Here is a 24,657-nt window from a genome sequence, read left to right on the forward strand (position 1 = left end):
GCCAGTCAATAAGAGAATTTTTTTTCCCTTTCAGACAATGAATACCACACTGCAGTTATAATAAAGTAGAACTACATTTAACAGAAGCATAGATAAATCCCCGAAGCATAATCTGGAGGGGAAACGGTGTATGAAGATCCGTGCAACATGTTTCTTGTAAAAATATCACGTATCATGTTTATAGGTTTACAGTGTAGCGTGTAGCACGAGTGTGAAAACATGTATGGTGATGACTAGCATCAAAATCCAAGGTCTTCGGAGAGGAGGAGGAGGAGGAATGATAGCAGGATTCATAGGGGCTCCAACTATGTATGTAATATTTTTATATAAAAAAATTCCAAACCAAATATGGCAAAATGAACAGACAATGGATACATGAATGTTTCTTACATTATTTCTCATACTTTTCTGTATGTTTCTACATTTTAATGAAAATATTAGCCATTGTTACTTTGTTATAAAATGACAAGGATAGAAAATATTTGCTGTGAGGAAATCATAAAATGTAATAACCCATTTTAAACATATTAAGGGGCCTCCGGATTCCTGGAATGGTTTGAAAAAGAACTGCTTTTACCCTCGACACTGTGAAAATGTGACTCAAACAATGTGTGCCGTGGGCTTTGGGAATTTAGAATTTGACCTCAGTTTGCTCCTGTTGACTGGCCTGCCCAGTCTGTAATTTTTTTATTACAGTTTCGTAGGTGAGGTTTTTTGTTTGTGATTGTTTTTTGTGTTTAATTGGCAGGTGGTAGGGTTCGAACTGAGCTGGCCACTTGTCATGCCTTTGGTTGTGTCCAGGGGAAGCCCACCGGGTCCTTTCATGATCCAGTCCAGGCTTTCACCACAGTGGTCAGACGTCACCTTCTGTTCTGATCCTGAGTGAACGGGACTTGTGACGGTGGCCCTGGAGGGAGTTTCTAGGTGGAACGTGGGTTCTACTCTGGACTCTCCGAGCATCCCGCTTGCTAGTTCTGGGCGTGTCGTTCCCACCGTGCGGATTCCGTTTTTCACCCTGTGAAATATCTGTCCTAGGACAAAACTTGTGGGGTTTTTCCAGATCATGTAGGTAAAATGATTAGTAAAACATGAAATGTTAAGTAAGGTTTGTGGATGCAGTTTGCAATTCCATATGTTTGATTCTGTAATCAAATGATAGAGGCAGTGTATGTGCATGGTGGAAAATCATAAAATACAAATAAGACTGAAAGTACATTCCCGCAGGGGTCCCTGTGTCACTAGCTTCTGGAGTCTTGTTTCATGGATTAATTGTATTTTATTATTACATGTTATATTTTAGCAAAAGTGAGATCCTCCTATCTTGTAACTGGTTTTTACCTTTCCATTTCAGATCTCAGAGCTGTTGTGTGGAAACAGGCTTTTTCTCCGTGACTGCTGATATGAGCTGCTTTTTACTGTGTCTGTCAGTGCCTTGGTTTAGCACAGGGTTGGGTGTCTTTTTCTTTTCTTTTCTTTTCTTTTTTAAATATTTATTTATTTATTTATTTATGGCTGTGTTGGGTCCTCGTCTCTGTGCGAGGGCTTTCTCCAGTTGCGGCAACTGGGGGCCACCCCTCATCGCGGTGCGTGGGCCTCTCACTGTCACGGCCTCTCTTGTTGCGGAGCACAGGCTCCAGACGCGCAGGCTCAGTAATTGTGGCTCACGGGCCTAGTTGCTCCGCGGCGTGTGGGATCTTCCCAGACCAGGGCTCGAACCCGTGTCCCCTGCATTGGCAGGCAGATCCTCAACCACTGCGCCACCAGGGAAGCCCGGGTGTCTTTTTCTTAAAAGGCCAGAGAGTAAATATTTCAGGCATCGCAACCTAAGGGGCAGTGTTGAGGGTGTCACGTGGGTACTTGTATCACCGTTTACAGGTGTCAGCACTGTTGGTGGGCCCAGCAGGGAGGAAAGCCTGCACTGGCGGTGTGAGGACTGTTAGGAGGGCCCCTCTGGCTCCCCTCCCAGCCACCCTCCTCTCCAGGGAGGGGCAGCAAGTGCCCACCAGCTTTTTGCCTTGGGCTCAACTGAGCCCTTGCTGAGTTTACTGTGAACAAATCCCGGTTTCTATGATGAGCCTTCTTCCCTGGCATGGAGCCACCACGCTCAGAGCCCCTTTCCCTGGGTGAGGGGAGCAGCCAGCGATCCAGGCCTGGGGCCCCTCCTCGGGGTGGAGGTGACCCCTGAAGCTGGTGTGCCGCCTTCCCTTAGGGGTCCGAGGGGCCACGCCAAGCAAGGTGGAGAGCAGGGTGCAGCCTTTGTTGGTCTGCAGGACACAGGGGGAGGTCCTTTATCTTGGCTTTGGGGAGCAAGTGGCCAGTCGTAGGACGCTCCACGAGTTTGTCTTGCGTAGATGTTGTGCTGGTTCCTGGGGCTGCTGTAATAGCCGCCACGCGCTGGGTGGTGGAGGCAGCAGAAGTGCGTCCTCACGGTTCTGGAGGCAGAATTGTAGGTTGCGGTGCTGGCAGGACACTCCCTCCCCAGGCTCCTGGGCAGCACCCCCGGTCTCCTCCAGCTCCTGGTGGCCCGCGCCTTCCTCGGCTCGTGGCCGCGGCACTGTCTCGCTTCTCTCACGAGGACGCTTGCCGTTGGGGTGAGGGTCTGCCCCGAGTATCCAGGAAGGTCTCATCTTGAGGTCCTTCACTTAGTTACCTTATCCCAAATAAGGTCACGCTCACAAGTGCTGCGTGGCAAGATCTTTGGGAGCGGGCCTCCCGTTCAGCCCACTGCTGGTGTTTCCTTGAGGTAACCGTGTAGCTTTTCTCTTTCCTCTTTCAGATGTAATGTAGACGTGAACAAATGCACAGGTCTTAGGTGTACAGTGTAAGTGTGCCCACCCCTGGGACTCTCAACGCCACTGAGAGGGCACTTCCGTGACGCGGCGGGGACTCCACGGTGGGGGGCCTGCCTCTGAGCAGCGCTGCCCTGTGGGCACGGTGCACCGGCGCCGCTCCCTCGCGGACACGCGCTTTGCAGTTCGCGGCTGTCGTGCGCAAGGCTCCCTCCCACAGGAAGTAGGGTGTCTGGGTCAATGCATTTTCAGTATATTCTCTCCGTGCCCTCTTACTAAGGAAAAACCGCTCCGTTTCTCCAGGAGCCCTGCTGCTCCGTCCAGGAGAGGCTTTTTGTTGGTTTTTGCCGAAGTGAGCAGTCTGGGGAGGAGGTGGGTCCAGGGCGAGGGTCAGCGTGTGTTGTGCTCCGAGTGGGCGGTGCCAGTGCCCAGGAAGGGCTGGGAGACCTGGGAGTGGTGCCCTGTGCTCCCGGGACCCTGGAGGCGGCAGGGCCACGACCTCCACCTGCCCGCCATGAGGCCCACGCCCCCCGTTGTCACAAAGGCACACAGCAGCAGCACGTGAAACGTGGCCGACCTTCACTACAAACAGGACTTGTGACTGGGGTGTGTGTTTAGAGTTACTTGTTTCGGGTGCGGGGAAACCTGTTCAGAAGAAGGTCGCAGTGAGCGTAGTTGCCCCGAGCAGTTACCGGAACACCCCTCTGCTCAAGTTCCAAGGTGAAGCGTCGGGAACCGTGGACACGCGTCCCTCCCTGGTTTTTCATTCCCAAGTCTGACGAGACTCCGGGCACAGGCCAGGTGATGGTGACTTCTGGGACAAAGGAGGTGGCTTCATTATGGGTTTATTTCTGGATGATTCAGTTGTTACTAATTAGGCTTGTTTTGCTCCAAGCGTCCCCTTGGCAAACTTGCCATTCAAAGAGGGAAATTACCAGCCGATTATTTAAACGTAAGGGAAGTGGAGAGGATCGTTCTTTTGGTAACCTTTTTCTGCAAAAGACTTTCTGTTTCAGGAACCAGAGAGTATGGTGGACACAGTGTTGGCAGCACAGACAGGTCTTTTCCAGGCTGCTGTGTGAGTTTAGCCGCTGTGTCCCCTGTGACAGATGACCGGGCTGGGGTGGGCTCTGTCCCGGGGAAACCGCAGCAGCACACGATGGGGTGAGCGGCCTCGGCGGTGCCCGGCCCGGACAGGTGGATGTGCAGGGCTCCAGGGGACAGTGTGTCATGGGGCCCAGCGGAGGACGCATCTGGGGACATCGCCCACCCTGAGGCGGGTGCTGGTGCTTGTCCTGTGACACCGCGGGGCCACGTTGTGACGCTGCTGCACCGAGCATGTCCGGCGGCAGGTGTGCCTCGGGGGCTGCGGTCACTGGGCCCGGGCTTGTGCTGTGGGCTGAGAACAGAGGGGAGGGGAGGAAGCCTTCTCCGGCTCTGGCGGCCGGCCAGGGCGCCCTCCTGGGCTGGCTCAGAGGCCGAGCGGCAGTCCTTCCGAAGACGCTGCGAGTGCGCACACACACCCGCGCCTGCACATGCGGAGCCGATAACCAGCTGCGGGGCCGCCAGCCACATGGGCCACGTGCGCCCGTAAGAGCGTGTGGCCCAGCAGGCTGATGTGAACAACCTTTTTTAAAAAGCAGTTTTGGAGGAGCGGGGCCTGGGCGTCTCACGTCCTCGGTGAGGACGTGCTGTGGGACACACTGCGGGGCGTGGGCTGCAGGACAGGACACGTGGCGCCCCGGTCTCCTGAAACGAGCCCCTGCTCAGAGCTGCCCTTGTGTGGGCACCGGGCCGAGACCGGAGGAGGGAGGAGACACCCGGGGTCCCTCTCCTGGATGCACCTGCGCAGCAGGAGGTGTGCGAGCACCGCGACTTTGACCTTGATGCTCTGCTTGGTGTCTCCATCCATCTGTCCGGTTTCCTGATGGGAAGATGTCCCTTTATATCCAAAATGTTACACTTGTACAAAATCCTTTTGTCACCTGTCCTTTGGCTTTTCTGGCCACATAGACCATCCTGGGGGGACACGGAGGTGCTGAGGGTTGTGCAGAGTGGGAGGACCCACAGGGCCACGTCAGCCACGGCCCCCTCCCTTTCCTGGGAAGGCACCTTTGTAGGCAGGGTGCCTCCAGCCTCGTGGAAGTTTGGGTTCCCACGGTGGTGGTGGCTCTTATTTGAGCCCTGTGGGACGGTGCCGGGAAGTGGGGAGGGGGTAGCATTTTCACACGGGGCCTGGCTGTCCAGCCTTCAGGGGTGAGTGTGCCGTGTGCTTTTGCGTGTGTGTGCATTCAGCCGGGCTGCTTCAGGCTCTGGTGGAGGCAGTGTCCTTGGCCTGGGCCTTCACTGCCCCTGAGGATGGTGGTTCTGAGTCTTCAAGCCTCCTGGCTGCATGGTCACGTGGCCAGAAACCCATTATCGAAGTAACAGTTAAGGCTTTTTCGAACCAACTGGCAGAAAAAGTGTCGAGTTTCCTGTGACGTTGCCATCACTTCTTAATTTAGAAACTGATGAAAGATCTACCCACGGGTGTCATCAGGCAGAGGGGGGCACGTCCACGGTTGCATTCACAGAGATGCACGGCAGAGGCAGCGTCCAGCCACCGGCCGCTGCGTGTCTGCTCCCCACCATCTGCACGTGCAGGCCTGGGGCAGACGCAGACGATAAACACCGTGAGGACAGTGGGCGGAGCCTGTGCCTGCCCGCCCCTTGTCACTGCCGCGGCTGTGGCTCTTTGCTGGAAGTGGCGGGACCTCACCCTTTGGGGGCAGGGAGGTGATGGCAGGAGGAGACTGGTTCCTCAGAGAGGGGGGCACACCTTGGCGCTCAGGCAGAAGCCCATAACCAGGTGTTCCTTCAGGAGAAGCATCTGGAAGTGCCCTGGAGGAACACTGGCTTCAAGGGTTCCATCCTCAGCCCCCACCTCCCCAGCCTGAGAGACGTCAATGGTCCCTGATGGAGCCCTGGGCAGGTGTCAGGTATCATCCTGAGCTCTTAACATGAGGAAGGTTTACTTCCATATTTTGTAGAGAAACAGATATATCCAACCGCAAACCCAGGGCTCTTTTTTTTCTTCATTGAAGTATAGTTGATTTGCCATGTTATGTTATATATATTTCAGGTGATTCAGTATTTTTGCAGATTACACTCCTATTAAGGTTATTATAAGATATTGGCTATAATTTCCTGTGCTGTACAATATGTCCTTGTAGCTTATTTATTTTATACATAGTAGTTTGTGTTTCTTAATCCCCTCCCCCTATCTTTCCCCTCTCCCTTCCCCCTCCCGACTGGTAATCACTGGTTTGTTCTCTGTATCTGTGAGTCTGCTTCTTTTTGTTATAGTCACTAGTTTGTTGTATTTTTTAGATTCCACATATAAGTGATCTCATACAGTGTGTGTTTTTGTCTGTCTGACTCATTTCACTTAGCATAATGCCCTCCAAATCCATCCATGTTGCTGCACATGGCAAAATTGCATTCTTTTTTATGGCTGAGTAATATTCCATCGTGTGTATAAACACCACATCTTCTGTATCCATTCATCTGTTGATGGACACTTAGGTTGCTTCCATGTCTTGGGTATTGTAAATAGTGCTGCTGTGAACATTGAGGTGCATGTATCTTTTCAAATTACAGTTTTCATTTTTTCCAGATATATACCCAGGAGTGGAATTGCTGGATCATATGGTAGCTCTATTCTTAGTTTTTTAAGGAACCTCCATAGTGGCTGCACCAATTTACATTCCCACCAGCAGTGTAAAGAGGGTTCCCTTTTCTCCACACCATCTCCAGCGTTTGTAATTTGTAGGCTTTGGTGACGGCCGTTCTGACCGGTGTGAGGAGATACCTCATTGTGGTTTTGATTTGCATTTCTCTAATAATTAGCGATGTTGAGCATCTTTTCATGTGCCTGTTGGCTATCTATGTGTCTTCTTTGGAAAAATGTCTATTCAGGTCTTTTGCTCATTTTTTGATTGGGTTGGTTTGTTTTTTTGATATTTGAGTGTGTGAGCTGTATCTACATGGTGTGTGTGTGTGTGCGCGCACGCATATATACACACACATACACACAGACATAAACACACACACACACTCACATATATATTTTTTTGCCGCGCCACGAGGCTTGTGGGGTCTTAGTTTCCTGACCAGGGATTGAACCCGCGCTCTCAGCAGTGAAAGCGCAGAGTCCTAACCACTGGACCGCGAGGGAGTTCATGTTTATATATTTTGGATATTAACCTCTTTTCCGTTGTATCATTTGCAAGTGTTTTCTCCCACTCAGTAGGTTGTCTTTTTTATGGTTTCTTTTGTTATGCAAAAGCTTTTAAGTTTAATTAGATCCCCTTTGTTTATTTTTGCTTTTATTTCTTTTGCCTTTAGAGACAGATCCAATAAAAATATTGCTATGATTTATGTCAAAGAAAGTTCTGTCTATGTTTTCTTCCAGGAGTTTTATGGTTTGTGGTCTTACGCTTAGATCTTTTAATCCATATTTAGTTTATTTTTGTATATGGTGTGGGGAAATGTTCTAATCTTTCATCTTTTATACGTAGCTGTCCAGTTTTTCTAGCGCCATTTATTGAAGAGGCTGTCTTTTCTCCATTTATATTCTTGTCCCCTTTGTGGTAGATTAATTGACCATAGGTGCACGGGTCTCTGTCCTGTTCCATTGATCTAAGTATCTATTTTTTTTAAATCAATTAATTTATTTTTGTCTGTGTTAGGTCTTTGTTGCTGCACACAGGCTTTCTCTAGTTGCGGTGAGCGGGGGCTACTCTTCATTGTTGTGCATGGGCTTCTCATTGCGGTGGCTTCTCTTGTTGCGGAGCACTGGCTCTAGGTGCGCAGGCTTCAGTAGTTGTGGCACGTGGGCTCAGTAGTTGGGGCTCGCGGGCTTAGTTGCTCTGCGGTATGTGGGATCTTCCCAGACCAGGGCTCAAACTCGTGTCCCCTGCATTGGCCGGCAGATTCTTAACCACTGCGCCACCAGGGAAGTCCCTAAGTGTCTGTTTTTGTGTCAGTACCATACTGTTTTGATTACTGGAGCTTTATAGTATGGTCTGAAGTCAGGGAGCATGATACCTCCAACTTTGTTCTTTTTTCCCTCAAGATTGCTTTGGCAATTAGGCAAAATTTGTGGTTCCATGTAAATTTTAGGATTGGATTATTTGTTTTAGTTCTGTGGAAAATGTCAGACATATTTTGACGGGGATTGCATTAAATCTGTAGATTGCTTTGGGTAATATGGCCATTTTAACAGTATTAATTCTTCCAACCCAAGAGCATGGGATATCTTTCCGTTTCTTTGCATCATCTTCAAATTTCCTTCATCAGTGTTCTATAGTTTTCAGAGTATAGATCTTTCACCTCCATAGTTAAGTTTATGACTAGGTATTGGGTTGGCCAAAAAGTTCGTTCGGGTTTTTCTGTAGGATGTTATGGAAAAACCTGAATGAACTTCTTGGCCAACCCAGTATTTTATTCTCTTTGATGCACTTCAAAATGGGATTTTTTTTTTTTTTTTTTTTTTTTTTTGCTTTCTCTTTCTGATAGTTCATTATTAGTGTATAGAAAAGTAACAGATTTGTGTCCTTAACTACTTAGGTCAGTGTTTCTGAAGTGTCCTGACAGCTTCTCATCATTTAGAAAAACAGTCTATTTCTGTCTTTGCCCTTAACAGACACCCTGGAAACGTGTTCACAAAATAACTCTTCATGAGATGGTGTGTGTGATGCCTCCTGATATTTTCTGTTCTGTGTTATTTCACTTTCTAACAAGTGGCTATTGAACATGCTAAAACAATTGTGGGACTGAGTGTGGTTTTGGAAACCCCCAGTAGGTGAGCTGTGTCTGCAGGGCACGTTCCCAGAGTTGCTCTCACTCTCATGTTTCTCCTTTGATGAAATGTCTCTTCACGTCTTTTGTCCACTTTGTAATTGGATGTTTGTTGTTTACAGTTGTTTTGATTGTTGTTTATTTTTTATTCATACGAGTCCTTTGACTTGTGATTTGCAGTTTGCCTTTTCATCCTGTGAACTAGGTCTTTCACTGAGCAGAAGGTTTTAATTTTGCTGAGATACAGTTGACCAGTTTTTCCCTTTGTGAATGGATGGTACTTCTGGTGTCGTGTCTAAGAACTGTTTGCCTAGCCCGAGGTCTTAAAGATTTTCTTCTTCTTTTTATTTTTCTACAATTTGTACAGGTTTTCATACTTTTTTTTTTGGATTTATACCTGAGTATTTCATTTTTATTTGACGCACTTGTAAATGGTATTGTGTTTTATTTCTGTTTCCACATGTTCTTGCTGATTCGTAGACATGTGGTGGATTTTCGTGTGTCGATCTGGTATTCTGCAACCTTGTTGAGCTCACTGTTTCTAGGAGTTTGGTAGATTCCTTGCAATTTTTTAGTTAGACAGTCACATCATTATCACATAGAAAGTTTTATTTCTTCCCTTCCAGTCTGTTTGCCTTTTATTTCCTTGCTTCCTCATTCACTGGCTGGTGCTTCCAGCAAGATGTCCAGAAGCAGTGGTGGGAGGGCAGCCGTGTCCCGTGTCCCACCGTTAGGGGTGATGCTGGCCGACGATGCTGTCCACCTCCTGCTCGCTCTGAGGGGTTCTCTGGACCCTGTTGCGCCGAGAGTCTCCATCGTGAGCCTTGATATCTGTTAAATACTTTTTCTGCACCAGTTGTTAGGATTATGTGAGTCTTCTTCTTTGGCCTGTTAATGTGGTGGATTGCCTTGATCGGTTTTCAAACACAGAGCCAGGTTTGCATGTTTCTGACACAAGCATAGCCGCACCGGCCTCTCTAGTCGCCTTCTCCATGTGGTGACCCTGTGGGGCCCCCTCTGGTCCCGGTGCTGGATCTTCCCCCCTTTTGTCCCGCAGCCGCCTGGTGGGTGGGTGTAGTGCCCGCCCAGGGCCACTTTTCCCATCCTGTCCCTCCCCAGGGCTGTCCTCCTCTGGGTTCTCAGTCTGCTCTTTCTCTGGCTTGTGCTTTTGTCTCTGTGGAGCGGCCGTGGAGGTGTGTGGACTCGTCCCTTGCTGTGCTCTTGGTCACCAGGTTGTGGGGCTCTCGGGGTGCCGGCCTTTCCCTGTCTTCTCCCCGCATTTATTCTGCAGCTTGGTCCCTTCTCTCTAAGACATCTTTTTCCTCCTCTGTTTTTAGCCGCCTTCACCCCCAGCTTCTAGAGCTGTGTGTTCACCGTTAATTGATCAGGTTTTCATTTCCATTCTGGCCGCAGTTACAGTGGCTTGTGTGCTCTGTGCAAGGGAGGGGGGTCTCGCCACAGGCTGGAGCCTTGAGCTGCTGCCCCATTGTGTCCAGGGAGCTGCACTTCTGCACAGGGCGTGGGGCCCCGTGAAGGGAGACCGTCCTGGGACAGGGTCTGGTAACTAGCCCTCCACTTTCTAAGCGCCTGCCAGGTGTAGCTGGTACATACCTTGTGTTTTAAACTTTACTATTGTGAAATGTAACATAATATCCAAAAGTCTGCAAAATAAAAATGTACAATTTCATTCTCACAAAAAAACACCCATGTGACCTTGGTGTAGAAAACTCCAGGTCACACTCCCAGACATGACTGCCCATCCCACCCTCCTCCAGACGTTTACAATAGTCACCGCTTGATGTTTTTAATAAGTCTTGTCCGCTGAGCCTGCATCCCTCAGCACTGTTTTCAGAAACTTAGGGAAACATACAATGTAACTTTTTTTTTTGCCTTGACTTGTGAGATGGTTGGGTTGTTGCAGGCTCCCACAGGGGCCGCTGGGGCATGCGGTACAGGCCTGCATCCTGCGCTGGAGTGGCCTCTGGGTGTTGCCCCAGGAGCTGTGGGCTGTTGGGCGCACGTGCGCGGTGGGTCCTGTGGCTCTGCTCGCGCTCCCATCAGGGTGCGTCGTTTCCTCTGCTCTGCATCTTCGCTGATGTTCTGTAGCTTATTTTGGTTTTTGTTTGCATTTTCCTGTTGGTTAAAGAAGCTGATCATTTTTTCATCTGGATTTCCTCTTCTGTGAAAGGCCTGAGTCTCACTTCCATCTTTTGTAGTGGACGTTTTCTCTTTTCCTTACTGATTTGTGGGAGCTCTTTATAGATGCTGGATAAGAGATTTTTGTCAGTTATGTGTGTAGGAAATACTCTCTTCTCTTTTGTGGGAAGGTGACCTTTAATGAACAAAACTTGTTGTTTTTAAAGTGGTAGAATCTGGGCTTCCCTGATGGCGCCTGCCAATGCAGGGAACACGGGTTCGAGCCCTGGTCCGGGAAGATCCCACATGCCACGGAGCAATGAAGCCCGTGAGCTACAACTACTGAACCTGTGCTCTAGAGCCTGTGAGCCACAACTACTGAGCCCACGTGCCACAACTACTGAAGCCCGCACGCCTAGAGCCCATGCTCTGCAACAAGAGAAGCCACCGCCATGAGAAGCCCATGTACCGCAACAAAGAGTAGCCCCCGCTCGCCGCAGCTAGAGAAAACTCGCGCGTAGTAACGAAGACCGAACGCGGCCAAAGATAAATAAATAAATTTAAAAATGAAGTGTCAGAATTTTCAGACTTTGCCATTATGGTTAGTGTTTCCGGTTGTGCGGGCTCTTTCTTTACCTTGAGATTGTGAAGGTGTTCTCTACCCTGTTGTCCAGCAGCCTGTTCTCCTCTGGCCTGCAGTGTCTGGACTTGGGTTCTTTGTGGGGGTGAGTGGGAATCGCCTTCATTTCTCTGCGTGGACTCTGCCGGGGGGCGCAGGTGGGGGGGCTCCTTGGTCGGAACACGGGTCACCGTGCACATGCGCTTGGCCTGTCGGTTGGCCCTTGTCAGCATCAGGCTGTGTCAGTACGTTCTTCAGCTTTTTAACTTTGACTTTAAATTTTTAAATTAGTATTTATTTATGCAATTTGAGGTCCTTTCCTTTTCATTTTAAGTTTATTAGCATGAGTTCTTTCTGGTTTTTTTTGGAAGGAAGATTGATTGATTGATTGATTGATTGATTGATTGATTGCTGCGTTGGGTCTTTGTTGCTGCGCGCGGGCTTTCTCTAGTTGTGGCGAGCGGGGCCTACTCTTCGTTGCAGTGCGCGGGCTTCTCATTGCGGTGGCTTCTCATTGCGGTGGCTTCTTGTTGCGGATCACAGGCTCTAGGCGCGCGGGCTTCAGTAGTTTGTGGCACATGGGCTTTAGAGCAGATGCTCAGTAGTTGTGGCACGTGGGCTCAGTAGTTGTGGCTTGTGGCCTCTAGAGTGCAGGCTCAGTAGTTGTGGCGCACGGACTTAGTTGCTCTGCGGCATGTGGGATCTTCCCGGACCAGGGCTCGAACCCGTGTCCCCTGCATTGGCAGGCGGATTCTTAACCACTGCACCACCAGGGAAGTTACAAGTTCTTTCTTTTTTAAAGACCTTTTCTTTTTTTTTCTTACGCCAATTTGGGCTTCTGTACAGGAGTCATTTTATGGTTTCCCAGCCCCTGCTCCTGGTTTGCACTCATTGTTTCCTGACAGCAGGTAACTTCCAGCTGGGTTCCCTTTGCCCGGGAGCCTCTGTACTGGTGCTCAGCTGCTGGGCCCTGAGTCCCTTACACACCTGGGGGTTCACAGTGAGGACCCCACAGTAAACTTTACTGAACTTTTACTGAAAAGTAACTATTTTATAAAAGAAAACAGAAGTTTAGTGAGAAGAGTGGCATTGTTTCATATAGCTGCAGCTCTTTCTAGTACCTGGCACCTCTACTCCATCTGTTGCATTCTGCGGTTTTGCTTAAAGTGTGTGAAAACGATCCAGCTTCTCACAGACACGTATAGGGAACAGGGAGTCGCCTGGGAGCCTCCACGTGAGGGTGGGTTCTCCTCCGACTGGACTCGGGGGATCTGAAGACCCTGGGGGCTCCCTTGTGAAGCATTGGTCCCCTGAGGTGTGTGGGTCTCCCCAGTGTGGATGGTCCGTGATCACCACCAACCTCATTTGACCTGTCTTCAGGCTGGGTGCTAGGAAGCTAATGGAAGGGATACAAGTTTCCCAGAATTCATGTGAAAGCTCAAATTTTATTGCTGGCCATAACTACTGTTAGTTTTCCTTGAGGCGATGGCCTCAGTTTGTTCATTTTTGAGAAAACACCTACCAGTCCTTAATAATCATAGCTTGTCTGGGAGAGTCTTTCAAGCAGCAGTTGTGCCCCATGAAAACGCAGCCGGTGTGGCCACAGCCCCGCCGCAGCGGCTCTTCCAGAGCCCAGTGCGGTCCCGCCAGCCCCACCGTCCGACTGCTCAGAGTGTCAGGAGGACAGGGAGTAGGGTTTGCAGAGGGACAGAGTGGACGATGTTTGCTGCTTTATCGAGGCAGCAATAGGGACGCTGGCTGGCTCACCGCAGCCATGTGACAGCGGGTGCTGGGCCACGCTGGCCAGAGAGGGCTTGGGGCGTCCTGGGGCCCTCGGGTGACACCGATAGGCCACAGTCCCTTGTGGAGCCCAGGATAGTGCTCTGGGTGTGGTCTCTGTCCAGGGAGACCTTACTTATGGACACAGAAATTCTAATTCCACGCAGTTTTTCTGGGTTACAAAATATTAGTCTTGATTTTCTTTGTCCCCCAAGGATTTAAATTCAGACCGTTCTTGGAGCTCAGCTCTGATCCGGCGGGAGAGGCTGGGCTGTGCCTGCGGCTGCCCTTGACCAACCCCCCACCCCCAGGCTTGCAGGAGGGGGAGGGGCAGGGGGGCTTTTCTGCAGGCTTGGAAGTGCCTTTCTTTTGCTGTTACCCTGGTTGCCAGTGTGGCTACATTTGGTGTTTGAGTCTGGAAATCGTTTTTTGGGACCCTTGCTGTGCTGTGTCCGCGTCCCCTGCACTGAGGCCCCCGTGCGGGAGAGGCGGGGCTCAGTGGGCTCCTGCCCTTTGGCTGCGGTCCTGTCCTGGGCTGTTGTCTCTTGTTCCTCCTCGGGCAGTGTCTCTACCTTGCTATGATAGTGGGCTTTCTGGATCGCTTCTCTAGGACTTAGCGTTTTCTCTCGTTTTAAAATTTGTGAGTCTTTTCTTCTGTCTCTGAATTTTTCTAGACTCTCCTGAAGCCAGGGTTGCTGCTGACTCTGTCTCTTTTGTAGCCCCTGCTCGCCCTGCTCTCGTGTGTGTGTGTCCCTCCGGGCCCCGCTGTGAGGGGCTGGGGTGGTGGTTCCTGCTGCGGGCGGCGCTCTCAGCCTCCCTCCCGGGTGCCTTCTCTGCCCCTGTGGTTGCAGCTTGTGGGGACAAGGCCGCTGGGGTGGGGGGTGGGGGTGAGGGTGGGGGTGGCTGGCACAGGTCGGCAGGCGGTGGGCCCTCATCCCGCCCCATTGCGTTCCCTCCTGGAGCTGCTGGGCCGGGCTCTCCCTGTCCGTGGATTTGGGGCCCACGGTGCCGTGGCCTTTTCCACTCAGGTTCCAGCTTTGATCCCCATGAGGCCAGTAAAGTTGCCTTCAGATTCCCCCTCGTGTCTTGCTTTTTAGCTTGTCACTCGCACAGGCAGGAGTTTGCTGCATGGCGGGTGTGGCAGGGGTGCGGCCACCCATCTTCCTCAGGGTTAGTTTGGAGGGAGCCTCTTCCCCGAGCGTAGCGCCTCTTGCCCACGGAGAGGGACTCGCAGGGTCGTGTTGTGTCGGGAAGGAGGAGGATGCCATGGTCGGGGCAGTCGCTTATTGCGGTGCCCGAGGGGCTGGGTCTGCCCGCGGCACTCAGAGCGCCTTTGGGGAGGAACACGCCTCGTTGTGACACGAGGCCTCTTGACAAGGATGTCTGTCCTGCCAGCCCCTCTGAATGGACGTCTCCCCGGGCCCAGGACAGGCAGGCGGGAAGGAGAGGCTGCCCAGCGGAGGGGTGCAGGGTGGTGTGGAGCCCGAGGGGCTGGGCAGCCTCAGGGAGGGTCCCGCTGGGCAACTAGGGGAGAGGACAGACGTGTGCCTGTGGGACCGGGACACAGCTGGGGCGGACCTGGGCCCGTCGAGCCCTGTCCCTCCTCAGGAGTGAGTGGAGACCTGGCACTCGGGGCCAGCTGCCAACACGGACGTCCTGGTGAGGCGCGGGCCTCCTCCATCAGCTGGTGGATCACGCCCAAAATGACGGCAGTGGCGAGTGTCTCCTGGTGGCAGGGACGTGCCAGAGCCCGGGTCGGAGACGTGCACGCGGTTGTAGGGTTGAAATTTCACGCCGACGACAGCAGCGGAGCAGGAGGCGCTAGAGGAGCCGCAGGGTCTGCAGGTGTTTCCAGAAGCTGGGGGTGCGCCTGGGGGGGCCGCCATGGGCGCCGAGGCCCTGGAGGAGCAGGCCCCCCTCTTGCCCCCAGCCTCTGGGCAGCTCATGCAGGGCTTCCCAGGAAAGGCCAGAGCCGACGCGGGGCACTTGGTGACATCAGCTTTCGAGGCCTGGACCGGCCCTCCACGTGCCCTCCTGGTCTGGACGCGGCGAGGTCGGGGTCCCGCACTCGTGGGTCTGCTCGGCGTCCACTGCCTGGGCGCCACAGACTCAGGGCCTTTGCATCTGGGAGCAGGAGGGTCGAGCGTCCCATGGCTCCTTGTCTGGAGTTTCCATCTTGGGAGCAGGCAGTCAGGAGTTTTTTAAAAAATTTAACTTCCGGATAATCTTTAAATTTCTATGGAAGCATTGCTGATGAGTTCCCAGATAGCCCTGAGATTCAGCAGCTGTCCTGAGTCAGGCTCTGACATGCCATTCCTCAGGCTGAGACAGCCCAGTTTTGTAGTGGAAAACTGGAAGAGAGCTTGGAGTTCACAGTTTCAAGCACTGATAGGAAATCATTTCCAGCCACAGCCATGGGGAACGTGTGGAGGCAGACCCGGCCCACCTGCGTGGTGTACTGCGGAGGAGGTGTCAGGAAGTGGCGTGGTCCCTCCACTGACTACAGTTAGATGTGTGTTGGCCAGTGAAGAACCAAGGGGACACTCTGGGAACCTTTTATCCGTTCACGTGGAAAAGGAGACAGGTTCTCCGGAGGCTGGTGAAGGGCGGGTCGGAGCTGCCACTCCAGAACGCTTCTGAACAGTGTGTTTCCAAAACCATACAGAGTAGAGGCTGTTTAATTCCGGGTGAGTTACTTGCAGAAAACCTCGTCCAACACAGCAAGGCACCAGAGGTGTGATCTGGTTTGTATGAACTCTTTTCTGAGTCTGACTATGAGGAGGATGTCTGAGAGGAAGGCTTTCAGGAAGACGGAGTGGATGTGCTTTTCCCTGTTTCCTCTGCTAAGCGCAGCCAGCACCCCGGATGTGAGGCGTGGCGCAAGCACAGGAGGACGGGGTGGGGAGAGCTGTCCACGCCGGGCAGGGGCGGGGGGGTGGGGCGGGGCGGGGCGGGTCAGCGTGGCCACAGGCAGAGACGACGCCACGCACAGGTGCAGAGAGCCTGGCTGTGCCGGCAGGGCCGCCAGGGAAGCACCGGGCTTGTCGGGAGCAGCAGGCAGGATTGAGACGCGAGTCGGCCAGAGTCTCCGCCGGGGTCTCCGTGGGGAAGGCGGCGGGCGGAGTGGACAGTTCCGCGGGCTGTGGGGTGGTCTCTGGTTACCTGGTAGCTGGGATGCTTTATGTTCGGGGGAGTCATCGGCTTGTGTGTGAGAGGTAGGTGGGGTGGTGGGTGGTTTTGTGGGGGCTCTGCCAAGAAAGGGCTGGCCGTGGTGGGAGGGCAGTCTGTCCCCAGAAAGCAAACTGAAGATGCCAAAACATCATAAAATACAGAAAACACGATAAACACAGCCTGTGTCTTGGGAAATGCAGGGGCCAAGGCCTCAGGCCCATGTGCAGGAGTGGGCACCTGGCATCCTCCGGGCATTCCCCAGCGGTGTCACTTGCCTGCCTTCTGGACATTTTACTTGCGGAAGTTGGGGAGTTCGGGGTGCTGGGTGCTTTCTGAGTGGCAGAGTAGCCCTCATCCTGACCTTATGTTGGGGGTGAGGGCAGGGGGCCAAGAGGGTGGTGGGCGTGATCCCCTGGACCTTGAGGTGTGACCCTGCCCATGGGCAGAGGGCGCTGCCGCCGAACACGTGTGGCGCCTGACCCCCGGAGCAGGGCCCCGTGTGCTCCCTGGGGCTCTGCTGTTCTCCGTCGTGGGGGGTGCACGTGCCGCTGCCGGGGCTGCCTGCCGGGCCGGTGCATCAGGAGCAGCCCCTTCAGAAGGCTGCTGCATCCGTGCATCGTGCATCACCGACTGGAGGCACCTGGGTTTCATGTGGGGTCACCGGACCTTAACCCCGTGTCCTCTGTTTTGAAGCAGACGGTTGACGATGAAGCGATGGCGGCGTGAATGAAGGCTTGGTGAGGAGGAAACGATGCCCAAGGGTGGGTGTTCTAGAACCCCACAGCAGGAAGAGCGTTCCCTGAGCAGCGACATGGTGGAGAAGCAGCCCGGGAAAAAGGTGAGCTCGCTCCTCCCCCACCACGCCGCGTGGGCCTCGTCTGGGCCCGGGGGAGGGCTGGGCTTGTCTCTGTCGCTCGTCCCTCTGCAGTGGGCGACATCTGTGCCGGGAGACCCTCTTCGGGCGGCAGTGGAGGAACTGCTGTGGTCTGGGTGGCTGTGGAGGACACGTCTGGCTTTTTTAAGGATGTGTTTGTTATTTGGGGGCCAAAGTGGAGCTTTAACCACTAGGTCCATGGACAGAAATCGCTGTCTGAGCGAACCCCAGTTCGGCCCCACGGTCTGTCCCTCAGGACCATGGGTTCCTGCCATACGGTTGCGGGCAGACCGCATCTGACGGTAGCCATGCGAGTGGTCCTGACTTGAAACACTGCTGGGTAATTGTACTCCTTGTTTGCTTGTTGCCAATGTGAATAGGAAAATGGGTTGTAAATCTGCATCCTTGTGTCCTGTTAATGTGCTGGTGCCCTGGGCTCGGGGGTGTGTGCTGGGTGCTCCACAATCTGTGACACCCAGTGCTCCCTCCAGACTGTTCTTAGAGGGAGCCCCAGGCTGGTCTGCAGGAGTTACAGACTCACAGGCTTCCTGAGGGAGGGCCCACCTGCAGAGGTGGCCTTGCCCGTGCTCTGCGTGGGGTGCTGTGGCCCGTGCCCCGGCCCCCCTTGATCCAGGAGGACGCTCAGAGGTGCCCTCAGTGTGGAAGCTGGATGTGGCTTGTTGCCGCTTTGTCCCGCGGTTTTACGGGCAGGTCTGGGAAGAGGCCTCGGGCTCCCTGCTCCTCCCAACGCTGGGAAACTCTGGGAGCGCTGGTTCCCGGAATCCCAGAGGGATCCACCGAGGAGCGAGTAGGAGGCCACATCAGATGCTGAGTTCACAGGAAGGGTGGCAGGGGCTGGGGGCCGTGGATCCAAAGCCCCTGGGAGTCCCAGCTCCTCTCGGGGCTCCAGACAGGCCTTCTGGTGGCAGTGAAGGCGTCAGGGTATTGCCGTCCCGGGTGGACTCCTGCGGTGCCGGTGACGCTGGGGATTGCTACCTGTCTGTCTGCAAGGGCAGAGAGGGAAATAGAGAAAAAGGCCCGAGGAACAAGCTGTGCCTGGCCGAGGAGCCAGCCCCGCGCCCTGCCCCGCTCTCTGCGGGACGCCGGGCTGAAGCACGCGCCACCCGCCGCGACTCCCTCCCCTCCACAGGGCAGTGCCGTCCGCCCTGGGCGCTCCCCGGGCATGGCTGTGTGACACCACAGGTGTCCACGCAGGTTTTGCAGGGGAGGGACAGGCCAGGCCTTGAGAGAGAGGAGCTCCCTGACTGGAGGGGGGAGGGCAGCTGCGTTCAGCCAGATGACAGGGCCGTCCGTGGAGGAGGCCCAGGAGGTGCGCACGGAAGCCACGGGGCGCGCGCCTGAGGAGGCCAGGCTGTGGCCGGAGCAGCGTGCAGAGTGCTTTTTCTGAGCGCTGTCAGCCAGCGGTCGGGCGTGGAAGTTTAAAAACACATCTATGGTAGAGTGGCATCAAAAAATACAGACTCTTTAGGGATTGATTTGATGAAAGATGTGCGCCCTGAAACCTGCAGAACTTTGCTGTGGGAAATTCAGGCAGGTCCAAGCCGCTGGAGAGGAGCGGGGCTCGCGGGCCAAGGGCGGCTCCATAGTGTTCAGATACCAGCGCTCCCCAAGCCCGTCTCGTAGAGCTGTTGTGATGCGGTCCAAGCCTCTGAGGGCTTCTGGGGAGAAACTGATAAGCTGCTTCCAAAGTGTGTATGGAAATGCAGAGGACCTGGCATAACCACAGCCATCTTGAAAAGGCAGGAGGGAGTCGGAGGCCCTCAGCCTTGGCTGTGAAGCTGCGGGGTGGTGGGGACAGGTGCACACCCGTCCTGGGGAGCAGGGTCCTCACAGGCACCCAAGTGTGTGCTCAGCTGCTTTTCTACAAGATGCTGAGGCTGCTCCATTGGGAAAGGATCATCTTTTCAGCAAACGAAGGTGGGACAGTCGGATCAACCTGTTTGTGCTGTTTTTGGTGGCTGATATAGAGTCCTCATTTCTACTGGATTCTGTCGTTGTTGGTCGTTTACAGATAAGCCTCAGTTCATCATAGTCGAGGTGGTTCCAGGGCAGGTGTGTGGGGTGCGGGTTAAGAGCGAGCCCTCCTCTCTCTGTACGTGGTGTGTGGGAGTTGACTGAGCATCCGTGGGGACACTGGTTGCTGGGCCGCAGGCTGCACCTGTTTCCCCGCCCTGGCAGTTTTCAGGGTGTGCCAGGGTCTGACACAGAGGTTGAACTGATAGAGGTTGAACCTGATAGAGGTTGAACTTGACGTCTAGATATCCTTTTAGCTTTGAGGAAATAAACACACTGTGGAGTGTGTACGGTTGGTCCCTGTGACGGTGCCTGGGTACTAATGAGGGGGGCTCAGCGAGGTCTGCCCCGCTCTGCTCTGGCTGAGGGTTAAAAGCTTTCGGTGAGCACTTTCAGTGAAGTAGAAGTGCACATTTCATTTCTAGAACCTGGGATAACGATGATCCAGACCAGGCTCTCGGGACACCCCCCCCTCCCCCGCAAGCAGCCCCCGCGGTAACACCCTGCCCCCACCCACAGGGGATGTGGACTCATGGCGGGGATCTCTCCTTCCTTTCGATGGACAGGCCCTTGCTGTTGGAAGGAGGCTCTTCCTCTGTGGCTGTGGGGCGTCCATCGGATGGACGTTCAAGCAGCTTGTGCCGCTTCCTGTGCTGATACGTATCTGGATTCTTTCCAGTCCAGGTGTGATGTGAACATACATACACTGGGGTTTTTCTGTGGAGGCAGCAGATAGGGTTTAATAGTTCGTCAAAGTGACTGCACAGTTCTGCACCCCCAAAGCCTAGGTCAGGTGGACCCATCCGTGCTAACACTTGGTGATGTCAGTTTAATTTGCTTTTTTCTGTCGTCTCCTGGTCTCCTGTACCGTCCTGTACACGTTCTCCGTCTGTGATCCATCTGGACTCATTTTTTGTTTTGTGCTGTAAGGGAGGGTCAAGGTTTATTTTCTTCCCTGTGGATGTCCACGTGGACATTGTCACTGGGAAGACTGTCCTTTCCTGCTGGCTTGTAGCGGAGCCCTTGTCACTAGTCAGGTGGGGCTCAGCTTCTGCTCTTTGCTCTGAACCTTTGGCCCTTGGGCCCAGGACCACCTGTTGTGACTCTATAATTGTACAATCTTGATACCTGGCAGTTTAATTTGCCCAACTTCATTGTTCTTCAGAATTGTCCTTGCTACTTTTGACCCTTTGCGTTTCCATGTACATTTTGGAAAAAGGGTTGATCTCCACGAAAAGCCTGCTGGGTTTTGATTGGATTGCTTTGAATGTAAAGATGAGTTTGGGGAGATTTGCTGTGCTAACAGTATTGAACAGTGTCCCATAAGTGGGCCTCCATTTTTATCAGTCTAATTTCTGTTCTCTCAGTAATGTTTGTAATTGTCTATGTAGAGGACTTGAACACCTTTTGTTTGATTTATTCCTATGTATGTAATGTCTTTCGATATTAATATGTCATATTTCAGCATGATTTCCCAATGGTTTATAGTATATAGAAACCAATCACTTTCTGTGTGATTGAGCTTCTCATTCACTTACTAATCTGAAGAGTTTAATTGTAAATTCCTCTGGATTTTTTCCTGTGTAAAATCACAGCATCGTAAGATGAATACTCCTTGTTATCCCTCAGGAAGAAGAGGGGGGCGGGGCTGGCCCAGTCTGACCGTGGAGGAGACCGCCCCCCTGAGGCGTGTTGTCACGGTGGGGCGCAGCCCGCCGGCATCTTCCCACAGCTGTGGAATGTTCCGTCTACGGCTGCATTGGAGTGGACGCACCCATTTGCCTTTTGATAGGCGGTTGCTCTTTCTTTCTTTTACTGTTATGAACAAAACTGTGAGTTTGTGTGGCACGTCACTTACTCCCCGGACTTTGTTAGAAACTCTGAGTGGCCCCAAGCAGCGTCCGAGGCCCACTGCTCTGCCGGTCCAGTCAGCCATTCTTGTGGGAGTACTGGTGTTGCCTCCTGGTTTTAATTTGCGTTTTCCCAACGCCGAACACCTTTCCAAACGTTAACTGGCTGTATGGATATTTTCTTCTGACAAGTGCGTGTTCAGATCTTTTGCTCATTAAAAAAAAGGTTTAGTTTTTCAGTAGATGTGGTGAGTATAAGCATTCCTGACTTGAACCCCCTCTCGGGGGCGGCACCCCATCTTCTGCACCAAACTTGTGTCAGGTGGGGGACGTCCCTCCCCACAGTGTGCTGGGAGTTGGTCTCAGGACCTCAGGCCTTTTCTGCAGCTGTGGAGATGATCATAATTTTCCATCCTTTTTTTTTTTAAAGCATTTTTAAAATATTTACTTATTTGGCTGCACCATCTCTTAGTTGCAGCATGCGGGATCTTTAGTTGCGGCGTGCGAACTCTTAGTTGCGGCATGTGGGATCTAGTTCCCTGACCAAGGATCGAACCTGGGCCCCCTGCATCGGGAGTGTGGAGTCTTAGCCACTGGACCACCAGGGAAGTTCCCGTCCTTTATTTTCTTAGCGTGGTGAATTACATTGATTTTTTAATTTCTTGCATTTCTGAATACGTTGTTATTGTGATTTGTGTTATCTTTTTTTGTGTCTGTCGATCAGATTAACCAACTGGGCCAGGAGTTTTCTTGGTGGCAAGTTGCTTATTACAGTTTGGGGCTTTCACTGGTGGGTGCTGTTCTCCGGGCAGGGGCGGCGGTGGGGGGAGGTACGTGCAGGTGGTGACAAGCGGGCCTGTGTCCTGGCGCCCCTGGCACCGGCTCCGCCGAGGCTCGGGCTCTGCCTGCTGGTCCCTCTTCGCGCTCCAGGTGCCCTCGGAGCTGGCAGTGTGTTGTGGCAGAGTCCCCCTGGTCACCCAAGGGTGTCTCGTTGCCTGCTGAGACTGGAGGGCACGGCGTGGCAGTCAAGCGGAGGACTCTCAGGGCCCTGGGAGACAGGACTCGCGCCGCTCAGGGCTGAGCGTCCCCTCCCAGGAGCACCCGACGCCCCAGTGCCATGAGGGCTGCTGTGAGGGCCGTGTGTTTGCCTCCGCCTCCCCGGGGTGGATTCCAGAAGGAAAGCCTGCCGCTGGAGAAGGAGCCGCCTGGCGGTAGCGGTGCCGTCCTCCATGTCAGCAACGCAAATTGGCTGGCCCGTGCGGTGCGCTGCGGGCAGACGAGCCGGGGCGCTGGGTAGCCTGAGAGGCTCCGCTGAGCGGCCCCCGCCCTCAGGGCTCTGCGTGCTGCCCTTTCCGGGCGGGGCGTGTCACATCCCGAGCCCCCCACCCCCCCAAGGTGGCGCTTCCCCCGGTTCTGCAGACGGTGACAGGCGAGGCAGACGCCCGGCTGGACCTCCCAGGTTGAGGCTGGAATTCGGGCTCCTGGGTCCTTACAGGTCAGCAGGGCCGGGAGCGATGGCCACACCCGGCCGCCCTCCAGCCAGCTCCTGCTCTGGGCTGGGCCGCCTGCACTGGCTCTGCTCCGGGGCTGCTGCGGCTGCAGTATCCGTCCCAAAGACGGCCCCGCAGTGTCACAGGCCTGTGGTGGCCAGAGGTGGCTCAGGCACAGGGCAGGCGAAGGACGGCACGCTGGAGGGGAGCCAGCGTCTCAGGGCAGACATACTCCCGTTGGGTGGGAGGCCGGGCCCCTTCGTCCACGGTCACGGGGAGAGTTTCCAGTGGAGGGCGGGCTCCGTCTGTCAGCAGGCCCCTCTGAAGGTGCGCCTTCCCCGTTACTGAGTCCGTCTCTGGGAACACGAGGAAGGAGGCAGTGAGGTGGCAGGGCCGTGGGTGCCTCTGAGCCTGGTGGGCAGGAGGGGTGTCCATCGCCCAAATAAGAGACTTGCTTTCCTGGCACGTGAAGTCCTGGTAGACCTGAGGACTTTGAGAATCTAACTTAGGGCCAACGTCTGAAAGCGTCACTCTCTTTCCCAGGATAAAGATAAAGTTTCTCTAACCAAGACCCCGAAGCTGGACCGCAGTGATGGCGGGAAGGAGGTGAGAGAGCGAGCGACCAAGCGGAAGCTGCCCTTCACTGTGGGCGCCCATGGAGAGCAGAAGGACTCGGACACAGGTACCCCCGGCGCCCCCGTCCCGCCCCCGCCGCCCCCGTCCCGCCGCACAGGCCCGGGAGGGGGGACTCGGAGCTGACAGGGCAGATCCCCAGGCAGAGAATTCCCAGGACTCGGACACAGGTACCCCTGCCGCCCCTGGCGCCCTCGTCCCGCCGCACAGGCCCGGGAGGGGTGCTTCAGAGCTGACAGGGCAGGTTCCCAGGCAGAGAATTCCCGCCAGTGCGCCAAGAAGCCACGTTCCCCCAGCCCCAGCCTGCCCGGGGCCTCCCGTGCGTGTGACCACGGGCTCCTCTCCCTCAAGGAGAGCCTCTGGAGAGCTTTACATGGGAGGATAAACATGTTTCCCCTCAGGGCTACAGCAGCACGTAAATTAAACCCAGTTGTTTGAAATAGAGGCCAAAGGGAGCTGTGAAAATGGGCAGGAACCATGCAGTCTCCCTGCGCGTGCGCGCGCTGCAGGCCTGCCAGTTACCTCCGTGTGGTGCGCGCACTTTCAGGTTGGTTCCATCTGAGCTGCTTGCAGGGACACGTGCTGGGTCCAGGCAAGAACCTGGCCCCTTTGCCAGCCGGCTCACACTCCTCCTCTTGGTCCTGGTGTCCTGGGCCTTCCCCGCCTGTTGGTCATCTGACTGCAGACCCCCTGAGCCAGGGGCAGGTGCGGGGTGGATCTGCAGAGCCGCGAGGGGGGCCTGGGTCCCCCGGTATGCAGCCACGGGGGAAGGAGCAGAGGTCCTGCCAGGACCGGGAGGAGGGCAGGGGGGCTTTGCTGCACGTGAGGGTTTGTGTCCAGTCTCAGGAAAATGGCAGGTACAGAAATGAGATAAATGTGAGAGAACGGGGAGAAATGGCAGAGGAACAGCCTGGAATGAACGTCTTCACTCACAACGCCTCCTGCAGGGGGCGCCCCCCAGGCGGGCGCCCCCCGGGCCCGCAGCCACTGAGCAGAGACCTGGGGTAGCTGCAGGCTGGTGAAGCAGGTTGGGGGGGTTGGTGGTGCCGGCTGGGTGTGGCTGGGGTCCGGGACAGGCAGCTCAACCTCGGCGGGGTCCTTCGCAAGGGGAGGGGGTGGGCCGGGGAGGAGGGCAGAGGAGGTGGGAGTCCTCCCAGGGACCCTGTGCCTCAGGCTCTGGGTGCAGAAGAGACAGGCCAAACTCAGGCTTGGGTGCCCGAGCCAGTTCTGGTACAGGAGGGCGTGGCATCGCTGTTTGGTTGCCGGCTTCCAGGATGTTGGGGGTCTGCAGGTCCGTGTCCTCCTCCGAGATGTTCCTGCCCGCTCCCGGGAGGACTGCTGCCTGAGCACAGGCGGGCGGGGCGTCCTCTGGGGTCTCTGCGGTGTGCTGGCCGTGAAGGCGACCTCCAGCAGGCCTGGGGGACGGTTGGCACCTCAGCAC

At 54.3% G+C, this 24,657-nt stretch overlaps 1 protein-coding gene across 16 annotated transcripts in view; it reads left to right on the forward strand.

The window, feature by feature from the left end:
• ANKRD11 (ankyrin repeat domain containing 11) overlaps positions 1-24,657 on the forward strand; it is a 164,436-nt gene that overhangs the window by 115,934 nt on the left and 23,845 nt on the right. For 8 of the 16 annotated variants that reach the window (XM_082369566.1, XM_082369553.1, XM_082369562.1 and 5 more), the window contains 2 exons: positions 17,032-17,173; positions 23,127-23,265. In XM_082369566.1, the coding sequence (XP_082225692.1) occupies positions 17,087-17,173; positions 23,127-23,265 (226 nt within the window). In that variant the 5' untranslated portion in view covers positions 17,032-17,086. Of the gene's footprint in view, positions 1-17,028; positions 17,174-23,126; positions 23,266-24,657 lie in introns of all 16 variants that reach the window. The other 8 variants (XM_082369561.1, XM_082369563.1, XM_082369556.1 and 5 more) reach the window with 2 other exon arrangements.

The sequence above is a fragment of the Balaenoptera borealis genome (assembly GCF_965194805.1).
Source record: "Balaenoptera borealis genome assembly, chromosome: 19".
Lineage (NCBI taxonomy): Eukaryota > Metazoa > Chordata > Mammalia > Artiodactyla > Balaenopteridae > Balaenoptera > Balaenoptera borealis.